The 23,722-nt window shown below is 40.9% G+C and overlaps 1 protein-coding gene across 18 annotated transcripts in view; it reads left to right on the top strand.

Moving 5' to 3' along the window:
* Positions 1-23,104, top strand: part of AFF1 (ALF transcription elongation factor 1) — a 202,480-nt gene extending 179,376 nt beyond the window's left edge. For 15 of the 18 annotated variants that reach the window (XM_017970438.4, XM_078366884.1, XM_078366878.1 and 12 more), the window contains 9 exons: positions 6,241-6,353; positions 7,318-7,555; positions 8,236-8,327; positions 8,839-8,899; positions 12,987-13,123; positions 14,022-14,093; positions 14,508-14,645; positions 16,655-16,881; positions 17,761-23,104. In XM_017970438.4, coding sequence (XP_017825927.3) covers positions 6,241-6,353; positions 7,318-7,555; positions 8,236-8,327; positions 8,839-8,899; positions 12,987-13,123; positions 14,022-14,093; positions 14,508-14,645; positions 16,655-16,881; positions 17,761-17,882 — 1,200 coding nt within the window. In that variant the 3' untranslated portion in view covers positions 17,883-23,104. The remainder of the gene's footprint in view (positions 1-6,240; positions 6,354-7,317; positions 7,556-8,235; positions 8,328-8,838; positions 8,900-12,986; positions 13,124-14,021; positions 14,094-14,507; positions 14,646-16,654; positions 16,882-17,760) is intronic. The other 3 variants (XM_078366879.1, XM_078366875.1, XM_078366880.1) reach the window with 1 other exon arrangement.
* The last annotated feature ends 618 nt before the right edge of the window (positions 23,105-23,722 follow it).

Raw genomic sequence — 23,722 nt, 5'->3', positions numbered from 1 at the left:
TTTGTTGCCTAGGCTGGTCTCAAACTCTGGGCCTCCAGCAATCCTACCTCAGCCTCCCAAAGCAATGATGTTACTGGTTGAGGGTAGTTGTCCAGGTTCTTGGCCTTTTGAAGAAAGAATTTGACAAAATGCGCAAAAAACCAAGGCAGTGAGAGCAGAGATTAATTTTAAATGAAAGTGTACTCCACAGGGTGGGAGCTGGCTCAAACAAGAGACTCAGAACACTGGTTACAGAATTTTCTGGGGTTTATATGCCCTCTAGAGGTTTTCCATTGGTTCACTCTAATAGCCCATGACCAGTCTGACTGGTTGCAGGTGGGACCAATCAGAGGCACTTTGATTTTCTAGCTCCACACAGAAAAAGGAGGGGTTGAAAAGGGAGTAGCCTCTGATATCCGGTTCAGGTGGGTGGGCCTTAGGTTTCCTGCCTCAAGACCCTGTTCTGCCTCACTGGAATTACAGGTGTGAGCCACCATGCCTGTCCTGTATTTTCTTCTTTAGAATTCTTAAACCAAGCTTATTTTTTCCAGATTTGGAAGAAAAGTTGAAGTCAAGAATCAATATATATATATATATGTACAATAATACCCAACCAGGCCAGTGCAATTGGGAGCCTTCTAAAAATATACCTGGCTGGGCACAGTGGCTCACACTTGTAATCTCAGCCCTTTCAGAGGCCGAGGCAGGTGGATTGCTTGAGCCTAAGAGTTCAAGACCAGCCTGGGCAACTCTGAGACCCTGTCTCTGCAAAAAATTAGCCAGGCGCTGTGGTACATGCCTGAGGTCCCAGCTAAGGATCACTTGAGCCCAGGACTTAAAGGTTGCAGTGAGCTGTGATTAGCCACTGCACTCCAGCGTGGAAAGCGGAGTGAGACCCTGTCTCTAAAAAAAGAAAAAAGCACCTAAAGTGCATAGAGCTACATGTGTGAGCCTTGCATTGTTCTAGGAGCTCATAGAGATAATTCCTCACTTCATTCAGTCATCTTAGAGATTGCCTTTCAAATGAAGGATAGCCTGTCTTAATTGTCATTTATATGAATAACTGAATAAGGAACTACATGCATTCACTTCCTTCTTTTCCTTTTTCTAAATAATTGCTTTGCTGACCAAGAAACTAACTTTTTTGAGAAAAACACTCCATGCTATCATTTACGTATTTTGAGGAGTGAGGAAGGGAAGCTATGATGTGTAGTAGGAAAATGCATTTTTATTGCAGGGAATGATTGGCTCAGTCCTTCCCTCTCATCTAAGATCTGGCTGTCTCTTCTTGGGTTATTGCTCCAGCTCAGCACCCCCGGTTATCCTTCAAAATAAAAGCTCATCCCTTCTGATTTACCAAGGCCACTTACATCTAAATTTTTTCATGCCTGTTAGTTACCCTGAGGAGAGCATCACAACTATATGCATATGTCATTGCTTAGGCTGTTCTGAGTCATTTTGATGCCCATGTGCATTCCCTCACCAAAGAGAAAAAAAAAATGGATTTATTTCCCTCTTCTGTAGCACTCATCCCAGTGAACATAACCTGTCTGCACAGTAAATCCCTGGACCTGATTTTGGTACAAACTTGAATTGCTGTCCCTTGTGTCTTTTTCGTATTGAATGTTCTTCAGAGGCAAATCACAGGGAAATCCCTGTATTTCCCCAAAGGTTTTCTGTGTTCTTGTCTTACTAAGCTTATTTGCTTCGCTTTGGGAGAAGATAATAGAGTCTTAGAATTTAGATGCTGAAAGAACCTCAGTGGTCCCTTGATCAGCTGCCACCTTTTTATAGATGAGATCCAAAAAGGCACTGACATAGCTTGGCTGCTGAGTAAAAATAGGTCTGCAGCTCAGGCGTGCTCCCTCCTCCCAGTCCACTGATCTTTCCTCTTTTCACACAAGTTTCTGTGTGCAAGTGTCTGTCGGGAGGATTCTCCAGAGGCACACAGGGTCAGTGTACTGCCTCCAGCAGTGTTGGTTAATAAGGCAGTTATGTTGTCATCCCTGCAGTGGTTCCTCCACGGACCCCACCAGTGCCACTCAGTGCCTACACATGTTCCTCCCCCACTTTCTCTACTCCTGTAGTTGCTCCCATCTTCCTCCACAGCCAAGCTGCCAGTTAAATACATCTTTCCATCTGTTAGAATCTCTGTGGCCCCAAATAAGTCAGTTTTGGAAAAAGCCCCCCCACCCCCACCCCGCCGCAGCTTCCTACAAGTGTCTGCTTGGTGAGCCAGCTGCAGGGAGGCATAGCCTGCCCAGAGGCTTTCTCTGACAGAAACTGACTCGGCCCCTTGCAAGCCCATGTCTTCCTTTTATGGCCTTCACTCTTGCCCTGTGCCCCACTGTGGGTGGAGCAGCATCTGGCAGACGATCAGGGCTGCCTGACCCAACAGGTTAAGAAAAGCAAACAAGTCTGTGAGGCCCAGTTCATCAGCCAACAGCCTCCCTTTGTGGAAGGTGAGGCACCATCCTTGGGATACTCAACCTAGTAGAAAAAGAATTTCTGAAACCTGGACCGTAAGCTAGATTCCCTGAAGTGGGGGTGACCTGGGGCTAAACCACAGGGCAAAGGGACTTCTTTTTCCTCCTGAAGAGTGAGCATCACTCTCATCTGAATGGCTTCTTGACCCAGAAGACTCTAAAGAACACCAGGCCTCCTTTATTTCATCAGGTCTTGTTCTTGGAATTTGGGTCTGCATTTCCGGTCACCCAGCACTGCCTGCCTCCCACGTTAATGACGTTTCTACATCCATCCATGTAAAGTTGTAGTGCAGTCCTGCATCCAGCAACCCCAGCTGTGTCCCTGAGCTGTTAAGCTGAATTTCTGTGCCAACTGACAAACACACACTGAGTGCCTACTCTGGGGAAGCCTTTGTGACCGTTCCAGACCGAAGATGACAAAGTTCCAAGTGCACGGTGTACAAAAAAATACCTCATGCCCGCTGGCTTGATCTCAACAATTAAGCAAAATCAACAGAAGGGGATTTTTGCTTTATTTAGTTTGATGGCTTCCTTTCTGTCAGTTTATAGAATATTATCTGCTTCTAAGTTGCTAAGTATCAGTATAAAATAGTGTATTATTCCAGTAAGTGCCGATGCAGTTGTTAGATGCTGCCGCTGAAGTTAGTGCTCGCTGATTTCTCTCTTGTTGGCTGGCTGCTTGAGTCACCGATGGGCACAGCCAGAGCTATAACCAGTCTGAGGACTGATTTGCCGTGACTTGTATCTTCATGTGTGGTTTATAAGATCTGCCAGATTGGTTCATAGTCACAATCAGCATGTCCTAAGTAAAATGAAGCTATACGAACAAAAATCAGCTCTCATTCCACTGCTGGACTTTGGTGTTTTCTTTAAGAAGTAGACTTGTTAATGCTTAGTTTTGCCTTGGGGTCTTAATGAGTTATTAACTGCATGGAAATACCCTTCATTTAAAAAAAAATATTTTACTACTTCATGTTCAAGTTAGTATCCATCTGGATATTTTAGCAAAGTTTGACATTTCGAAGATAAATTTTCTGTCTTTTTTAATGTTTCTTGGGATAGCTTTACTTCCTTTAATCTAAAACTCAGTACAATTCACTGGGCTGTTTGGTAACAGGATAACCTGGGTATAATTAGGTGCTTGATTGACAGAGGGGTTATCAGTACCAGAAGTCAGGTTCAGTTTTAACCTGACAGTTTCCAGTGGATTCTTTTTTTCTCCACCATTATTCACTCTCTCTCAAGTGTTACCACTGTGAGCTATTGAACAGAGAGAGGTTTGTATGCTGTGCAGAGCCCTGTCGCAGTGCCCCAGCAAGCTTCTTGTGGTATGTGGCAGCACCTTTAACCTCTAAATTGTGCTCCAGGATCTGCTATTGGTCCATACTTACAGGAGGAACAGCTGTATAAATTTCCTATTGCATTTGATTTGTGGGCTTAGAACTCAGTTGCTTATTTCATCTATTATCTCCTTTTTCAGTCCCTCAAGGTACATTTTTCCAACTTCTCTAATGAATGACTACATTTCTGAGTAGCTGATCTGTTTTTATCTTATCTACACAGTGTACTTATAATCTGATTAGTAGTTCAGAACCCAATTTGCAGATTACCTGTAACAAAGTGTGAAGAACTGTGTTGTCAAGTAGAAATAATTGCCACATATGTAATTTAAACCTTTCTAACACCACATTAAAAACTATAAAATGGGGAGAAAATGGAAAACTAGTAAAAAAAAAAATTTTTTTTTTTGAGACAGAGTCTCACTCTGATGCCAAGGCTGGAGTGCAATGGCACAGTCTCAGCTTACTGCAACCTCCACCTCCCGGGTTCTAGTGATTCTTGTTCCTCAATCTCATGAGTAGCTGGGACTACAGGCACATACAACCACACTGGCTAGTTTTTGTATTTTTAGTAGAGACGTAGTGTCACCATGTTGGCCAGACTGGTCTTGAACTCCTGACTTCCAGTGATCCATCCACCTCAGCCTCCCAAAGTGCTGGGATTACAATCATGAGCCACCACGCCCAGCCTAACATTTTAATAATTATATTTAATGCAGTATATCTAAAATACTACTTTCAGTCAAATCCCAAAATATTTCAGTTATATCAATTAAAAAAACACTTAATATAAAAAATATTACATTCCCCTTTTGTACTGTCTTCATTTCAGACTAACCCTGTTCAAATTCAGGTGCTCCCTTGATGTGGCGATGGCTGCCAGATGCTCGCGTGCAGGACAGTGAGAACTGATAGCCTCCCGAGGGGACGAGCCTTCACTTGGCCTTAATTTCTTTCTTCATTCCGTATTTTCCCTTAACATTCTCACTTGTGCACATACCGCAAGATCAAAAACGTATCTTCGTAAGCCACTCTGAAGGAAACTGTTTTGAAACAAAATACTGCATAAATGAATAAAAGTGTTTTTTCCAAAGGAATCTCTTGAAGGGCTGGATGGATGTACAATGCAGGCACACCGGTTTGTAGGATGCCAGGAAAAGGGAGGGAATTTTTTTTTTTTCTATTAACAGTTAATTTGAAGTTTTTTTTTTTTTTTAAAGAGAGGATTTCAGGTTTGTTAGGGATTGGCCTAAATTGACTGGTGTCCCAGATTTCTAACTTGGTGACCTGACACTTGGGGAGTTTCATTCTAAATGCACTTGAGAATTAATTGAAGGTTCCCACCCATCACTTACCTGCCACCTTCTAGACAGTATGTGGGTTTCCTCCTGAACCCACAGCCACTGGAAGGAGGCCGTCAAGAAGTCTGCACGTCAGACTCCTTAGAAAGCTGGTATATGTGCTGACAAGTGAGGCACAAGAACACGAGAAAGACTTTCACCATGAAGAATTCTCTGTTGTTTTAATGATTTAATGTATTTACCACGTTAGTTAGTATAAATGGATGCTTCAGAGGAGCTTAAATTATTTTTTCTTTTTAAACTCTACTTTCAAACTAACAACTTAGAGGTACTTAAATAGTGACAGATTCCCTTTTCCTTACTCCACTAAAATATGTACAGTCTTTTCACAGTTTTTTTTTTTAAATAAAAATGTGTTTCTGTATGTGGAGAGAGATAAAGACAGTATTAAAAAGTAAGATAATTAAATCAGTGGAGGGAAAAACATGTTAGCCAGAATCCCAGAGCAACTATTTCTGTTGTTGTTGTATATCTTTGTCGTCCTTTCTGTAAAATATACAGGGGATTTTGTAGACTGTTTCCTTTCACCGTTATTCTTATTTTTCAGTAGAAAATAAAGTAAGCTTCAAATAGTTCATTCTGAATTTTATGAAAACAATAAACTGGTGGGTATAAGTGGATCGTTCTTTTGAAAGAAGTTGGAAGAATCCTCATAAAAAATTGTTTCTATATTACTTGATGTAAATATGCGTGTTTCATGGATCTTTTACATTTAGAAAAACATCAGTGGAGTATTGAAGCCTACTTACTCAGATTGTCTGTTACTTTAGACATCTTCCTTTTCCTGCATGGAAGGAATAGTTTTTTTTCATGCAAAAAAAATCTGTCTCAATAGAAATCACATCAAATCTACATTGTCCTCTGCCCACTCCCCATCTCTCTCTCATACACACACACACACACACACACACACACACACACACACACACAGTAAGTACTAATAAGGTTGCTGTGCATACAGAGATGTCTCCAAAGGTTGACTGTCCTCTTTCCTTTTTCTATATTTTCTTTTCTATTTTGTCTGTACAATTACGTTTGTAACAGTTTGCTTTGCTGATTATACTGTGATAACAGGGTGAAGCAGAAAGAGACTGTGATAACAAGAAAATCAGACTGGAAAAGGAAATCAAACCACAGTCCTCTTCATCTTCATCTTCATCCTCCCACAAAGAATCTTCTAAAACAAGGTGAGTATAGAGATGAGCAACCATCCGATATCTACAGTGATCAAGTCTTCTTGGGTCTTGACACAGCAAAGAAATTTTTCTTCTGCAGTAGAATCAGTGGATTAATAAACTCAGGCTCATTTGGATGATGTATTAAGTTTGTTTTTGTTTCTTACATCCACGAGGACCTTACAGGAATTAACAGTTCATATGGCAGCAGATTTAGATTTATCAGAAACATTTTCACTATGGACAATTTCTTTAAACGTCTGGACTTTTTTTTCCCTAAGGGAAGATAAGAAAGGTACCATTATTTTTACTTTGCAGAATTGGAAACAAACACACACAGAGAAAATGACTTGTTCAAAGTCAAAGAATTCTTCCTGAGTGTTGGAGCTAGCATTTGGACTTCGGGAGCCTGGCTTCAGTGCACTCCCTCTTTTAGAGATGACTAAGAACCTGTAGGGCCACTCAGTGTCTGTTGCAGGGAAGAGGGATGGCAGGTGAGATGTGGTAGTGCCAGGAAGACATAACTATAACAAGCAACCATTATTTACTCTGATTTACTCAAGAAATTACTTCAAAAAATGTGTTGGCAAAAACAAGTGCATAGCGTCACCATGTGGGAACAGACAGATGGGGAAGGCTCAGATGTGGAGGGTGCAGCTGCGCTCACCTTCTTGTCAGGGAAAGGCATGGGTTGGGAAGCAGCTGAAGCAAGCATTAGGAATGGTTGGGGAAAGTCAGGACCATTGGCAGACTCTACAAGCTTAGTGAAAAATTATACAGCTTCATTTAGCACTAATGGATTGGGCAGGATTTTTGAAAGAATCAAGAAGTCTCTGAAATTTGGCCTTTTTACAACATGGTTTCATGCTTTGTGATACCCTGATCTTTTGTGCCAGCAGCCAGTTTGTCACTAAACAATCAAACTGCATGATGTATGCTTCGCTTCCCCTTAGTTTTACATGATGTTTCACTCCAGGAGCTCCAGGCCCTCTTCAGAGTCCTCAAAGAAGGAAATGCTTCCCCCGCCACCTGTGTCTTCATCCTCCCAGAAGCCAGCCAAGCCTGGACATAAAAGGTCAAGGCGGGAGGCAGACACCTGTAGCCAGGACCCTCCCAAAAGTGCCAGCAGTACCAAGAGCAGCCACAAAGACTCTTCCATTCCTAAGCACAGAAGAGTGGAGGGGAAGGGCTCCAGAAGCTCCTCGGAGCACAAGGTGAGCAGGGACGGCAGATACTGTGTAAGACAGGATGCATTGCTGTACCTTGACCTTCCCAAAGAAGACAGGGTCCTGATGATAGCACTTCAGAACTGTGCATTGCTTTTAATAAGGCAATTGTTTGTGTTTAAAATGCTACTTTTTGGAGGGAGGGGAAAAAGGTAGTTAATAATACACAATCACTCTTCTTACAGTGATTTCAGAGGTGAAAAATCAAAATAGATTTTTGTGCTAGTGTTTGATTGGGTGTTTTGCAGTAAGAAGTGGTTACCCTGTGTAATTCTGCTTTGAATGTTTGATCGCAGATACTTTGATTCTTGGTTATAGTGGGGAAAAAATGAGCCACTTTCTCAAGTAAAAGTTCCTCGCCTCCTGTTAATCTGGGTGGAGTGGGATGGTGTGTTTGGATTGACTGGGAGAAAATGTTATGTGTGGCTTTGTGAGTTCTCTAATCTCTTAGACATTCTTGTCTTGTCTTTTTGAGTCTCCAGTAAAATCAGAACCAACACTTCAGTTGAATCTGTAGCTGAGAAAGTGTTTAACCAGACTAGATTGTGCAGTGTTTGATTTACTCCTTTTTGAAACCAGTATTTTGGGTTGTGTAAGAAGGATGATACTTTTAGGACAATGGTCTTAAATGTTAGAGTGTAATCTGTATATTGATTTCTTTTTTTAAGGGTTCTTCCGGGGATACTGCAAATCCTTTTTCAGTGCCTTCTTTGCCAAATGGTAACTCTAAACCAGGGAAGCCTCAAGTGAAGTTTGACAAGTAAGACTTCAGATGCTTTCTTCTTGCTTTTTTTTTTTTTTGGAGTGGGGGAAATAGAGTTTCACTCTGTTGCCCAGGCTGGAGTGCAGTGGCACAATCTCTGCTCACTGCAACCTTCATCTCCCAGGTTCAAGTGATTCTCCAGGCTCAGCTTCCCAAGTAGCTGGGACTACAGGCATGAGCCACCATGCCCGGTTGTTTTTGTATTTTTAGTAGAGAGAAGGTTTCACCATGTTGGTCAGGCTGGTCCTGAATTCCTGACCTCAAATGATCTGCCTTCCTCAGCCTCCCAAATTGCTGGGATTACCGGCGTGAGCCACCGCACCCAGCCACTTCTTGCTCTTTCTTCTTCCATTTCCTCCTCCCCTCCTTATTTCTACTTTTCCTTCTTTACTTACCCTTTCCCCTCTTCTAGTCCTCCCATCCTTTTTCACTATTGATCTTATCTTGCCCTCATCTAGTAATTTTCAGCTCATATGACCTGTCCCTGATTTCTCCTCTTCTTTTTCAGACAACAAGCAGACCTTCACATGAGGGAGGCAAAAAAGTTGAAGCAGAAAGCAGAGTCAATGGTTCGTATTGGCTCTTCATCCCTTTGGTAGACTGTTTGCTGACAGTGAAAAAATTTTGGGTAGTCTCCATTCTGCCATACTCCATGTCACTCAGTGTATTTGCAGTGGAAGGTGGTGGGTGCAGCAGGCACTGGAGAAGGGAGTGTATGGGCCCTGCCCTTGATCACAACTGGCGCATGCAGCAAAATCAGGACCTTAATGATTAAGGAGTAGGTGGTTCTTGGTGGTGTTATTTTCTTTGGCCCCATTGATTCAGTCTGATCATGGGCAAGTACACAAAGGACCTAGTCACAAGTTCTATATCTAAGTAAGTGAAAGTTAATCTACCTGCTGGTGGTTTAATGCATGGGTGCTTTTTTTATTCCACTGGATCCATTCTTCGATGTGAAAAATGAGTCCTGCTACTGAAACTCTGTCAATGTATGTTTGCCCTAAAACATTTCTTAAGGCAAGGAAGCCTGTTTACATTCCAAAATTATCTTAAAGCCTCCAGAGGCCGACCTGAAGGAAGAGCTGAGCTAGGCTATTAGATGGGATTTTAAGATCAAGGTAATGATTACACTGTTGGTAAACATGCTTTAAAGATGTGAATTCTCTTTACCTATTGGCTTTTGGACTTTGTAAAAGGTGGTGGTTTGTGGTTGTGAACATAATTATGCTTTTACATCTCTACTGCAATAAATACAAAGAGATAATGTTTGCCCTTTGTCATAAATATCCAAGACTGGGGCTTTTGCTTACGTAGTGAGTCCCCAAACCTAAATCCCCACAAGTGCGAAAATGCAAAAACCTCACTGGAAAGCCATCTGTTGAACTTTGTTACACAGAGGAAAGGCATGAGTTGCCTTTTTTGGTCCACGTGTAAACCTAACCACACATTTCAGAGACCCACAGCGGTCTGAATCAGATTGATTCATGGTGCTTGCAAGATCCTGGCCTGGTCCTCTTCAACCCTAATCTGTAGACCTGTATCTCTTCTGAGACTCATTCACCATTTCATGCTGAATTCTGTAAGACAGGCAAAGACAAACCTCTCTAGCCCTGTCCCTAAAGCTACCCTACACCTAAAGCTACCCTAAAAGCTATCCTATACCTATACCCTATGCCCTATACACTTAGGTGACCTAGGTCAGATTAAGAATCTGAGATTGTGCCAAGCAATGGTTTCAGCAGCTTCCAATTTTCCAAGATTGTTACTGGAACTGTATGAATCTTTGGAGTTTTAGAAAGAGTAAATATTTAGCACTGTCAGCCAGTTATCTGAAACTTATTTTGACATTGGATACTTTCAGTACTGGATTCCTCATTATTCAAGGGAGTAATAGTCATACTTTGGGGAACTTTGTTTTTAATCTATTCATATGCATATCTTCTTTCTCCTTACCTAAGGTGACTGTATATTCCAGCATGCCAGGATAGTCCTGGTTTATGCCTGTTTCATCCCAGTTTGATAAATAATTATATCCTGTTTCACTCTTAAAATATGCCAGTTTGGACAATAAGTCCCTATGGCAACCCACTCAATATTCTCCCTTAATTACATAATGTCTGAAAGATGTGCATTCCAGATAGTTATGTACCCAGCTGAGTAGAAAGGGGTGTATTACTTCTTCACGTTATCTTCAACTGATGAGTAGGGAAACTACTTTAACAGTGTTTCAGGAGATACATGGAATCACAGAAATATGGACATCAGTAGCCTTACGATATACTTATCTCAAGGAAATGGATATTGACAAATTGCTATGTGATACTGTAGTTTAGTTTAGTTCTAGCCTAAGGACAGTATTAACTTTGGAAATCCCATGAAAGAGATAGTGTTGAATAAGTATATTTGGAAAATTCAGTTCCCATCAGTGAAGCAAACCAGTCATGACAAACAAATACTGCTGATTAATTGGGGAATACTCATTTGATTTTTGTTCTGTCACTAATCTGAGCCTGGGTTCTCTGGAAAAAGTATTTTTTAGTTAAGTCACTTCTTATTTATTTATTTATTTTTTGAGACAGAGTTTCATTCTTATTACCCAGGCTGGAGTGCAATGGCGTGATCTCGGCTCACTGCAACCTTCGCCTCCTGGGTTCAGGCAGTTCTCCTGCCTCAGCCTCCTGAGTAGTTGGGATTATAGGCACGCGCCACCATACCCAGCTTATTTTTGTATTTTTAGTAGAGACGAGTTTTCACCATATTGACCAGGATGGTCTTGATCTCATGACCTCATGATCCACCCGCCTCAGCCTCTCAAAGTGCTGGGATTACAGGCGTGAGCCACTGCTCCCAGCCTTATTTTTAATTTTAATTTTTTAAAGATGGGGTTTCACCACGTTGGTCAGGCTGGTCTTGAACTCCTGACCTCAGGTGATCTGCCCATCTTGGTCTCCAAATTCTTGGATTACAGGCGTGAGCCACTACGCCCTGCCTATTTTATTTATTTTTAGACGGAGTCTCGCTCTGTTGCCCAGGCTGGAGTGCAGGGCCAAATCTCAGCTCACTGCAACCTCCGCCTCCTCGGTTCAAGCGATTCTTCTGCCTCAGCCTCCTGAGTAGCTGGGACTACAGGCGCTTGCCACCATGCCCAGCTAATTTTTGTATTTTTAGTAGAGACGGGGTTTCACCATGTTGGTCAGGCTGGTCTTGAACTCCAGACCTCATGATCCACCTGCCTCAGCCTCCCAAAGTGCTGGGATTACAAGTGTGAGCCACCCTGCCTGGTCTTAAGTTACTTTTTAAAAATAAAATATTTTAGAGTTGAATTTTCTCAAATATACATGTATACATGTGTATAGCAGCTTAGTTGGTTCTGCTACTGGTAAAATATGAGAACAGTATGCACTGAAGTAATTCTGGTGTCCCCTCACTGAGAGAAGCATTTCCACCCCCTGTGGGGAGTGCAGCAGCATGACTCAGTAGCATAGCGGCCGATACCCCTCTCATTGCCAGTGTGTCTCCAGCTCCTTATATTCCACTATTATCTTTACTATTTTCTTTTTTTTTTTTTGAGACAGAATCTTGCTCTGTCACCCAGGGTCCGGTGCAGTGGCACGATCTGGGCTCACTGTAACTTCTGCCTCCCATGTTCAAGCAATTCTCCTGCCTCAGCCTCCCAAGTAGCTGGGATTACAGGCCTGTCAGCACGCCTGGCTAATTTTTGTATTTTCAGTAAAAAAGGAGTTTTGCTGTGTTGGCCAGGCTGGTCTCAAACTCCTGGCCTCAAATGATCCACCGGCCTTGGCCCCCCAAAGTGCTGGAGGATTACAGGCGTGAGCCATCATGCCCAGCCCCTATTTTCATTCTTTCTTTTTGAACATATCGAATACAAAGCAGAAATTAAAGCGATAATCAGTTGCTCTCGGTGTGCGGTACATACGCCACGTGTAGATAGAAAGACAGTTGCCTCACACTCACCAGCTGCATTTGCCGTATGCCACTTAGAAGGGTACTGTGTGACAAAGTGTGTATTCAGGTGTAGGGTGACCACCAGTATCTGATTTTGTTCACATTTCTAAGGGACTCTGAAATGTGAATCCTATTGGCCTGGGGGGATAGCTGTGTGCTATGGTCAAAGGAGGCTGATGTCAAAGGAGAGAAATCTCTTGGGCTGTAAAGTGCATAAAACAATTACTGTTGGCTGCTATATCTAAGATGCTTATAAACCATGATGAGTGTTTTCTACTTTTTAATAAACTTCACACACAAAGAAATACGTGTCTGCATTACTCTAGATGTGAAGAATAATGTGTTTCTTGAGAAAGTTATATAATGAGTAATTGGACACTGATAACAAGGAGACTGTGTACTAACTGCCCTAGTTTGGATATGTGCCTTCATAAGGCTTTGAGAGCATGGTCTTAATATGGGATTGTTTTCATTTTCCTAATGAATTTTTGCTAAAAGAGTTTTCAGCAGGTCACAGCTGACAGGCTTTGGTTATCATATTTAGTTCATTCATCCTCACACTTCTCCTCAGCCGTAATTAAACTAAGACAGTAGAGGAAAGTCACACTAAAATCACACTAAAGAATGTGGGTGAGAAACTAAATAAAGGTTTGTCTTCAGCCTAACAATGACCACGTTCTTCTCCCACAGACGGACAAGGTTGGAAAGGCTTTTAAGTACCTGGAAGCCGTCTTGTCCTTGATTGAGTGTGGAATTGCCATGGAGTCTGAAAGCCAGGCATCCAAGTCAGCTTACTCAGTCTACTCAGAAACTGTAGACCTCATTAAGTAAGTGCCAAGTCATTGTGCTTTCCTCTTAAGTACTTTTTTTTTTTTTTGAGACAAGAGTCTCACTCTGCCTCCCAGGCTGGAGTGAAACGGCACGATCTCGGCTCACCGCAACCTCTGCCTCCTGAGTTCAAGCAGTTCCCCTGCCTCAGCCTCCTGAGTAGCTGGGATTACAGCTGCCTGCCATGACCCCCGGCTGATTTTTGTATTTTTAGTAGAGACAGGGTTTCACCATGTTGCCCAGTATGGTCTCAATCTGTTGACCTTGTGATCCTCCCACCTTGACCTCCCAAAGTGCTGGGATTACAGGTGTGAGGACTGTGCCCAGCCCCTCTTGAGTACTTTTCTTTCCTCACCTTTATTGTTTTAATCCATTTGAACCTTAGTGTGAAGATGGCTCAATAAAGGGGAGCCTTTAAAAAGTTACTGGTCCAAGCCTTAAAAAAGTTACTTGTTCTAAACTAAAATTGTGTTCTAGATGAAGTGCTAGCACAGAGTAACTGGGTCCAACTACATCATTTTGCTAAGTGCACCAAGAAGTGCCAGAGCTTTCAGGGAGAGGTTGGTTTTTCCAGTTGAGCTTTCTTATCAGATGACCTCGCCTCTCGGTTGAAGCCACTACTTTGTTTACTTACCTACATTTCAACAGGGACTCAGTAAGGACACAACCTCACTTGGTTTCAAGAGGTAGACAAGCCACAGAAGAGACATTTCCTCCCTCATTTTCTCAATGGCCCGGATAGTTGCTCTAAAATCTTGGTTTTTTAAAAATGTTTTTTTTGTAATGCTCTCATCTCTTTACATCTTCAGGGAAAAGTCAATATAAAATGGAAACAAGCACAGTAAGTTGTAATGTGTCTGCCTTTGTTTAAAACCTGATGCACTTATTTTCCTATAGATTCATAATGTCATTAAAATCCTTCTCAGATGTCACAGCGCCAACACAAGAGAAAATATTTGCTATTTTATGGTATGTATTTTCCTCTGTCTAAATAGTACCAAATTTGTTTTTGTATCTGTTGATGTTACAAAAAGACTTTGAAATTTGTTTTCTTAATGTGAAAATTATGAAAAGCAAGTCAGTACTTTGGTCAAAGGGTTAATTCCCCACTGAGAGTTAATTATTACAAAATGGTATCTGCTGCTGCTTGTCTGACGGCTTGGCAATTGCTTTGGTCTTGTGATATAAATAACATCCTTGTGTTTTCCGCCAGCATTCACTTTTAGGATAGTGTGAACAAAGCAGTAAGATTTTTTACGTACTAACGCATAGGTGAGGAAAAACCAGTGTGTTCATTAGGCTATAAAAAGTTAGATGGCTGCTATTCTGTGGTATGATAGTCATGTGCACAGGGTAATATTTTACTTCTGCCTTTGTTCATAGCATGCGTTGCCAGTCCATTTTGAATATGGCGATGTTTCGTTGTAAAAAAGACATAGCAATAAAGTATTCTCGTACTCTTAATAAACACTTCGAGAGTTCTTCCAAAGTTGCCCAGGCACCTTCTCCATGCATTGCAAGGTAACTCTAAGTCTATTATAAATCATTTCCAAAATAGTGTCATTTCTTTATTCTTGCTTTTTCAACACATATACTTATATATGTGACTTTGCCTTTTCAAAAACTGTTGACTTCATCTGTGTGCTGATTGCTCCTAAACTTATTAGCATATTTCTGCCTTTTTGAGAGACAGTTATAAATCAAGGTTTTTGCTGAATGGAAAAGATAAAAAGGTAATTGTAAAGAATATAGAATTGAAATGTTTTGAGCTTTGAGGATTTTTTTTTCTTTTGAGAGAGAGTTTTGTTTTGTCACCCAGGCTGGAGTGCAGTGCTACCGTCTTGGCTCATTGCAACCTCCACCTCCCAGGTTCAACTGATTCTCCTGCCTCAGCTTCCTGAGTAGCAAGGATTACAGGCATGTGCGACCATGTCTGGCTAATTTTTGTATTTTTAGTAGAGACAAGGTTTCACCATGTTGACCAGGCTGGTCTCGAACTCCTGACCTCAAGTGATCTACCTGCCTCAGCCTCCTAAATTGCTGGAATGCCTCAGGCATGAGCCACTGTGCTTTGAGGAGGATCTTTAGATGAACCTCAGAACACAAAACAAGAGGCAGAGACAAGAGAACCAGAACTAGAGCCAGAGTTCTTTCTCTTTCTGTATGTGTGGCATAGCTTCTTGGCATTTCAGTAAACAAGAAACTTCCAGAGCCATATGCCCTTCATCTTCTCCAGGAGCTATACCAGTGACACTAAGAGTGAAAATGATTATCTTTAGCAAAATTCTTTTCCCCACTTTGTGAACTAAAATTGTTTATGTATGTTGTAAGTTATTAGAAAAAAAAATCCTGTACAAGTGTTTTTAAAATGAAGTTGGAATTTTCTTCTCTGTAGTCCTTGCCTAGTATTTTTTAATTTGGTCATACTCATTGTGAAGTTCCTAGTTCTGATAAGTTTTGCTATTTTAAGAATATCACTTACACGACTGCCCTATTTCTCGCACATTCAAAAGAAGAGACTCCCATATGGCCTCTCTTAAAAAAGAAAGTCCTGATTAAGAAGCAACTTCTTGTTACCTCTGAAGATTTTCATGGCTGCTGCATATGAGATATTATTCTAAGCTAATAGGTTGTCAGTCACATTTTTTTTAGATAACTCCTTCAGTCATTTGTCCATCCAGTATATACTGAGCACTTTCTTTATACCAAACCTTGTTTTAGCTTCTGGGGATACAGCAGAAAGAACCATTGCCGTCATGGAGCTTTCACTCTACTCCTTGCTAAGTCCGTGCAGCCCAAAGGGCAGGTGTAACATCATGAGGCTGTTGCTGCTGAGCCATCTTGCCATTTAGTCCACATTGAGTCACATGTTAACTTGCAGGTCCAGATATTCAGCCAAGAATGGAGTAAAGAGGAGATTGAGTTTTCTGATGCATGATACTTATATTAGTTCATTCATTGGTTCAGCAAGTATTTATCAGGAGCCTACTTTTAGCACCGATTGTGTCAAGTGCTAGTAATGCAAAGATGAATAAGACATAATTTTTGCTGTGGTCAGGAAAAGGAATAAACAGTAGATATATGCAAGAAAAGAGAGATGTTCAAGTGGTGGCAGAAAGGAAGCTGTGATGTATTCAGGGTATCCACAGTGTCTTAAAGAATGCATCATTCTTTAAGAGCAGAGCATGTGCTTGTTAGTGTTTACCGAGTGGATGAAAGGATGAAGTACAGGTGCGTGCACACACATACGTACACACATATGGATATGTTACATGTGTATGGTATTGTCTTGATCGGAGATTCCAGGCAGAGGATGTAGACTATGCAAATGCATGGGAAAGCATATTTGGAATACAGATCAGCCCAGCAGGGTATCTTGTTGACCTTGTAGGAGTGACTTTAGCAGTGGTTATCACTTTTGCAGGTGTGCAGTGAAACTTTGTGTCTTGAACTGTAGTTCCAGACACATACATTTGTGATCTGGAGTCTACTAGTGGCTGACCAGTTCTTTCTTCTCTTCCGCCTCCCAGAAGCACAGGCACACCATCCCCTCTTTCCCCAATGCCTTCTCCTGCCAGCTCCATAGGGTCCCAGTCGAGTGCTGGCAGTGTGGGGAGCAGTGGTGGGATGGCTGCCACCGTCAACACCCCAGTCACCATCCAGAATATGACATCTTCCTACGTCACCATCACATCCCATGTCCTTACTGCCTTTGACCTTTGGGAACAGGCCGAAGCCCTCACAAGGAAGAATAAAGGTAAATCAGTGGCTTTGTGGTAGTTGTTACTGGGGTATGGGGATTGGGAGGAAATAACATGGGCTTATATTTTAAGTTCAGTTTCTTGGAGAGAAGGAAATATGTAGCTGTTTTACTTTAATCATATTTTCTCCATTCTACCTCATAACCTAGTTGCAATTATTCCTTGAGCTCTGTGCCATGAAGCTGAATTTCTGTGGCTAGTTCTTATCAAAACCAAAGAAGAAGTGGCTGTAGCACCTTGCTGCTTCTGAAATTCTGCTGTCATTATTTCAGCCTGAACTGAAATGCTTAGCTGAAAGGCAAGGCAAATGAAGAAGAGGAGTCACTGGCTGTTCCTAGGCTCGGCACATTGAAATATGAAGTAGCATAACCCAAATGCTAAGATTATTGTTTGTTTTTAGTATATCTTAAGAAAGATGGTAGCTACAGTATGAAAGATAGAGAATAGTAAACATTCTTGAGGCTTGTTTGGGGAAGAAGACCTTTGGAGAAATAAAAGGTTTGGGAGAGTTGGAGCCAGCTGGCTGTAACCACTTACTTTCCAAAGCCTCTTAGGGCCTTACCTGTCTTACCAAGCTAATAATGCTTTTTAACATTTTTTTTCTTGTTGTTAATGCATCCTGTGAGGCAAGGTATACATTTGGTGTTTTCCAAGTGTCAGCCATTGTGCTAAGAATTATGGATTCAGCTCTAAAGCAAACCTTGTTTGTAGTCTAGTGGAGAATTAGCAAGTGATTACAGTAGACTGTGATTTTTTTGCTGTGATAAAGTGCAGAATATTGTGGGGACGTACCTTCTGAAAATTTAAATTTCTGTTTCCATTTTAATTTTTGCATGTGCTTGTGTATTTACTTGGTTTTTGTTTTGTTTTTGCAGAATTCTTTGCTCAACTCAGCACAAATGTGTGCACCTTGGCCCTCAACAGCAGTTTGGTGGACCTGGTGCGCTATACACGACAGGGTTTTCAGCAGCTACAAGAATTAACCAAAACACCTTAATGGAGCCCCAGGTTGATTCAATGCCTTGGGAACTATTTTTGCACATTGGAAGCCTCAGAAACAGTCCAGACATTTGTCTCATCAGGACACCAAACTCTACAACAGAAGCACCATGAGAAGGCCGGGACATTTGTCCACTTAAACTCTCAACAACTGTGTGATCATTGGTTGGACACTATGGTTATATGGAAGCAGAGATGAGGAGGCTGGCCCCAGAGATGATCTTGCTCTTCCTTACTAAGGAACAGAAGTGCAATGTAGCTTAAATGGGTGTATGGATGGTCTAGAAACATTTCTGTTTGTTTTTTTTTTAAACCAGTAGGATCCAAGTTGCAAATGAAATGAGGAGAAGCAGTTTCAACTCTGAAAGTGAATTCACATCATCTCAGTAGCCACACTAGTCCATTCCCAGAAGGAAATTTTTTTTTAAACAATGACTTTTGGTGGAGGGTTTTGTGGATGATTTCTTTTTCTTTTAAGTTTTGGGAGAAATGTTTGTTCAATAACTTCGAATGGCCATCTGTCATCCATAAGTTGTGAAGGACTCCACTGTGCTCCACTTTCTGCCAATGAACAGTGGCTTGATAATACCAAGTATTGTTGTAATTTATAAAATTGAAGGCAACCCCGGCTCCTGCCGCCCCACATCCCCCCATTGCCTGGAGTGCTGCACGTTCACCCCAGCTCTGACTTCTCTGTTTCTGTCCTGAAAGTCAGCCCACGTCAGAGTGGTGAGGAGGAGCCACAGCACATGGGGTGCTGCCTTGTGGTCTGCATGGGAGGACTTGGCACTGCCATTTCCCACCCCTGCTTCAGCAAAAGGGACTCTGACAGGGCAGTCACTGTTGACTCTCTCTGAATTTCCTACCTTGGGGAAGAAGGGAACCAACATTTATACCTGACCAGATGGCTAAAGTGCTTTTAAAGTTTTAAGTAGTGCTGGAATTTGAGGTGCTGATCTGTGGTCTACGGTTATGTGGTACTCATGTTGTCCAACCGAGAGTTTCGTCAGTGAACAAGAAAAATGAAATCATCTTAGGCTATACTTTTCTGCTACAAATTATTTTATATTTATATCAAAACTATACTTTCAGGGTCCTTGACTGTCTAGGGGAAGTTAACTCCCTAAGAGGATATAGAGATTTTGGGGTGGTTAATTAGACTTTTGAAAAAATCGTCACCACATGCCTTCACTCCAGAGTGTTCTCAGCTAGATTTGATTTGGTTGAGGAGGAACTGTGGCCCTTCGCAAGTTATTGCCATAGTGTATACGTTAAACCAAGTCCATTTTGAATGACCTAAAATAGTCAAGAAATTTGATGTGCCCATAAGCACAGGCTTTCTTTTTCATTGAAACTTTGAAGGTTATTATTGGAAACATTATTTTGAGTGCAGTGTTTTTAAAAGCCAGTTCTTATTTATCCCTTTTAGAGGTAGAATTTGCACATGTATTACAATTGAGGAGTGTCATCTCTGTAACTAGCTTTTCTCCACCTTTGCCCCATTCTGTCCCTCTACATGTTTCCTACCAGGTGTGTTTCCCATTTTCCTGTTGGTGGAGGAGGGAGAACCATCTTTATTTATAATGAAGACCCTAAGATCCCTTTGATGAATGCAGGAACTCTCTTGTTAGTTTGTAAATATACAAAGGGATATTTGTTTCGAGGGACGGGAGCAATGCTTATCTCACAGTGTGAGTGGTCTGTGTGAGGCTGTTCCTTCAGTTTCTTCTCCAGACCGTTCTTTGGTTATCACTAAGTCAGAGGTCTGGTGCCTCATGTTTAGGTGAAAGCCAGAGAATGACAGCTGTAGCAATATCTGACCATAAGACCTTGATGTGTGATTCCTGATGATCGGTTTCATTTATTCATGTTCTAAAGCAAAGCCCCAGTCCTTTTTAAACTACTAGTTTAAAAAACCTGTGTTAAATGAACAGTAATTTCCTGGTAGGTTTTGTGTGTTTGTAGCATTGTGTGTCCATCTCTTATATGTAAGGGACAAGACACCAGAATCAGGCTTTATTTTGATGTTGAAGATGTTATTTAACATGTTTCTTTTTTCCTTACTCCCTCAGCCATCCCCTCCCCTTTTGCCCCATCATTCCCTAGGACAAGCCACCTGTCAGTTGTGAAGGGTTGTGTTCTTTATGGCAGGTTCTGTCTATGTAGAGTGTGCCAGAACATGTGCATGTTCTGTTGGCAAGCCACAGTGCTCCCTTGACTGAAGACATTTCCAAGTAGATTTCTCAGCCAGCTCGAAAACAGATTGCTTTTTCAGTGGCCTTACTCTTTGTGGATTTTTTTTTTTCTGAACTTGATATGAAGATTTTATTTGTCCCTTGAAAAAGTAACAAATGCACATAGATCAATTTGTACTGCTTTGGTCATTGGGTATTTCTGATCCTTGTTGCATTGTACCTAAAAGAGAAGATCTAATGGTAACCTTTTTAATAGAGTATGTGAAAGGTAGTGGCTGATGAATCCTTAATGTTCATAGGGTCTTTTTCCTGTTAGAACTATATAGAAGTCTAAAGGATTTAAAAAATCATTTGCACTTTCTCACTGCATGCTTACAATTCCCAAAGGCAGAATCTGTACTGAGGTAGATCATTTGAAAGGGCTAGATTACAAAATTCAGCCTTTGAATATGTGAAGTTCTTGTAACAATAATAGTACACACCTCACAGTAAGACTAATGCAAAGCATCTTAAGGAGTGAAAACAGTGTAAATCTTGCCTTTGGCACTGCAAGGGGTGTGTGTGTGTGTGCGCGCATGTGCGCACACGTGTATGTTTGTGTCTTTAGTAGAAAATGGAAGAACACTGTTTTATTTTTTTAAAGTGTTGAATGTTTCTGTCCTACCTGTGAATTACTGAACTGAAGAGCCCTGCTAAATAATGGAAAAACACTTTACTAAAATTTACCAAATTATCCTGGGTTTGGATTGGCCACCTAGTAGCAGTGGTGAGGAGTGGGAGGGTCCAGCAAGCATTTATCAGAAATAGAATCACATTAGGAGGAGAATTTGTCCAATATTATGATTTGATCACAATACTGAATGGGAAAAGCATCTAATATTTTGTAACAAAAAGACCTTTATATTATATATCTATTTGGACCAACACATGTAGCTATTTCCTCTAGGCAAATTGGACCACACTTATTTCCCTTGTCCTGTATCCTTTAATATCAGATCTCAGGATATTTAGAAAGCTAAAGCCCCTACCCCTTTCTGGCTGAAAACTTGCCTTATTTGGACCTTACATGTTAATGTTACTAGCATCAGGAGCTTACTGTTTTATTATGATTCATCTTCAATAATTTTTAGAAGCAAAAAGAAAACCACTGTGTCCTCCACAATTAACAAAACTGTTATCTCTGATATACAAAGGGACACATACACTTAAACAGAAGCAGCAGCTGATTGAATTGTGCTTTTGACTGGATCTGGTTTTGAAATACTGCTGTTTGTTTCTTGCCATGGCTTCAAGGGATGTTGCGTGGCTTCTGCACGTTTTACTCCTCTGCTTTATGAAGTTTGAGTTGTATTTGTGCATCTTCAGGTAGATTAAATAAGGCTTAAGGCTGGGCTTTTTTTTTTAATGTACTTTTTAAAAATCTGCTTGTTTCCTACCACAGATTCTTTATTTTTCCAAACACTACAAGAAAACTTCTAAAACTTTGCCCTTTCATCTCTTTATACTAGTTGCCACTGACTAGCAGTATTTAAATCTTGCCAGAATATTTTATGCTTCCTTTAGAAACAAGAGTATAGATTTTTCTCACTGAAAAGTGAGAGTTAGGCATTGCAGCCATGGAGGGATGCCAGGATTAATTATGGCAGTACCTTTTTTTCTCCTCCTGTTCTAGAGCTGATTGCCTCTTTTGTTTTGAGTCCCACTTAGGATTAATGGATGTCAGGTATTTTGTGTCATTGTGTTGGAAGGAGGTGTAAGGGCAGAATAGCATAGTGTTGGGGGCTTTCCTCCAGACATTGCCATTGGTATTGCCACCATGTGAACCTCAAATATGCAATCCAGTTGTGTTGGTTTCTTGCTGACATAGAGTGTACATCTCTTCATGAATTGTGAGCACTGACCATGTTCTTTAGTTCTTATTTATGGTGAGTCGACAAGTACAAACTATTGCTTTTCTTTAGGTGGCTTTAAGTTTCTTATTGTCGGGGAAAATCACACTTTATTCTGTTCCATTGAGTGTCAGAGATCGCAGGCACTGTGCTGGGTAGAGAAGTGCCTATACTCCTCCACCTAAGAGGGCAGGAAGGAAGTCCTACAGCTCCTTGTGAGCCTATATATTAATTATGTTGGCCTGGGGAGGACAAGGGTATAAGACCACTCAGTGAGACTGGCCAAGCTGCACTGGTCGGACAAGGCAGTGGCCGACCTAAGGAAGACAATTTGCTTTGCTTAAAAGTCAGTGTTTAAGCAATGCTTAACACAGGCAGTATTAACTTCACCTTAGGCCATCAATATGCATTGTTAAAATTACTGCACATCCCTCCTCAAATATCAAGTATACACTGTTCATGTTGGGGTGTGTGTGTGTATGTACGCATGTGTCCCAAATCTTGTTTTAATTTTTTTTTCTGAATGTGATCATGTTTTGGATGATACCTGAGCAGGGTTGCCTTTTTTTTATTTATTACCATTATATATTATATTATATTATGTATTTTTTGCTTTCTTATAACTTTGGAGGAAAGTCAAATCTTGGTATTATTAGAACTGTTTTAAAAAGGAGTAAATTGTCCAGTTGATAAATGAAAATCACTGGTCTATCTTTAAAATAATGAGTTTAATTACTCTGGAATAATGTGCCAGCTATCAACACAATGATTTTGTACATAGGGCAGGGAAGCAGTGATGCTCTCAATGGGAAGATGTGCAACACAGCTTAAGGGGAACTCCATGTATTTTACCTTCTTCAGCAATGGAACTGCAACTTGGGGCTTTGTGAATAAAATTTAGCTGCCTTGTATAGTCGTTTGAAAGAGAATATGTGATCTGTGAGAGAATTATAGTTTTTTTAGAAGAAAAATATGCAAAAGATCTTTCCAAAGACAGTGTGCCACAGATCTTTTGTTCTCTGTAATGAGGATTAATTGCTGTTTAAACGAAAATGTAATTCATCTTTAAATTCTTTCCTTTTCATAAGAGGATCAAGCTGTAAAAAAAAAAAATTAATAAAAATTTCGAGAAATCATTGTGGTTGAATCCATGCTTTCCCTTTACCTGAATACAGTAATTCTTATTACTGTTATCTGTAGCCAAGGAGTTTTATGTTAACAGTATGCCTTTATTCTTAACATTTATTGCTGAAATGGAGAAAGAACTGTGTTCGGAAGGCAGCTTATCCTTCTGTTCAATTTCTCTCTTAAGATCATAATCAGATACAAATTGGCCTGACATCACCTGTATGGCTTCTTATCCTGACGTCAACTGGAGCGTGTAGCAGTCACCAAATTTGCCTGTTTCCAAATTTGCTGGATAGGCAGGTTTGTAGAATGTTGGTATTGAAAGGAATCTAAAGATTATTTGGCCTTTTCACCCTTTGCCACCGTTAAAGAAAAAATACTCAGTGATTTCATGAAATCAGAAAGGACCTAGGTGCTGAAACCTGACTTCCTTGTGTTTGAAACTGATTCTCTGGTTTGCTAATTATGTGACTTCTGGTCAAATTATCTAAGCTTTCTGCGTTTCTCTTTTAGAACTGTTGATCCACCCAGTAAGACTGCAAGGATCACATCATATGATGTATTGAGAGTGCTTAGCATGGTGTCTTGCATAACGTAATCACTAAGAAACCAGTGGCTATTTCATT

Source organism: Callithrix jacchus, chromosome 3, assembly GCF_049354715.1.
Source record: "Callithrix jacchus isolate 240 chromosome 3, calJac240_pri, whole genome shotgun sequence".
In the NCBI taxonomy this organism is placed as follows: domain Eukaryota; kingdom Metazoa; phylum Chordata; class Mammalia; order Primates; family Cebidae; genus Callithrix; species Callithrix jacchus.
Note: the sequence above shows the minus strand (reverse complement) of the source record. Positions and strands in the feature narration are given on the sequence as shown.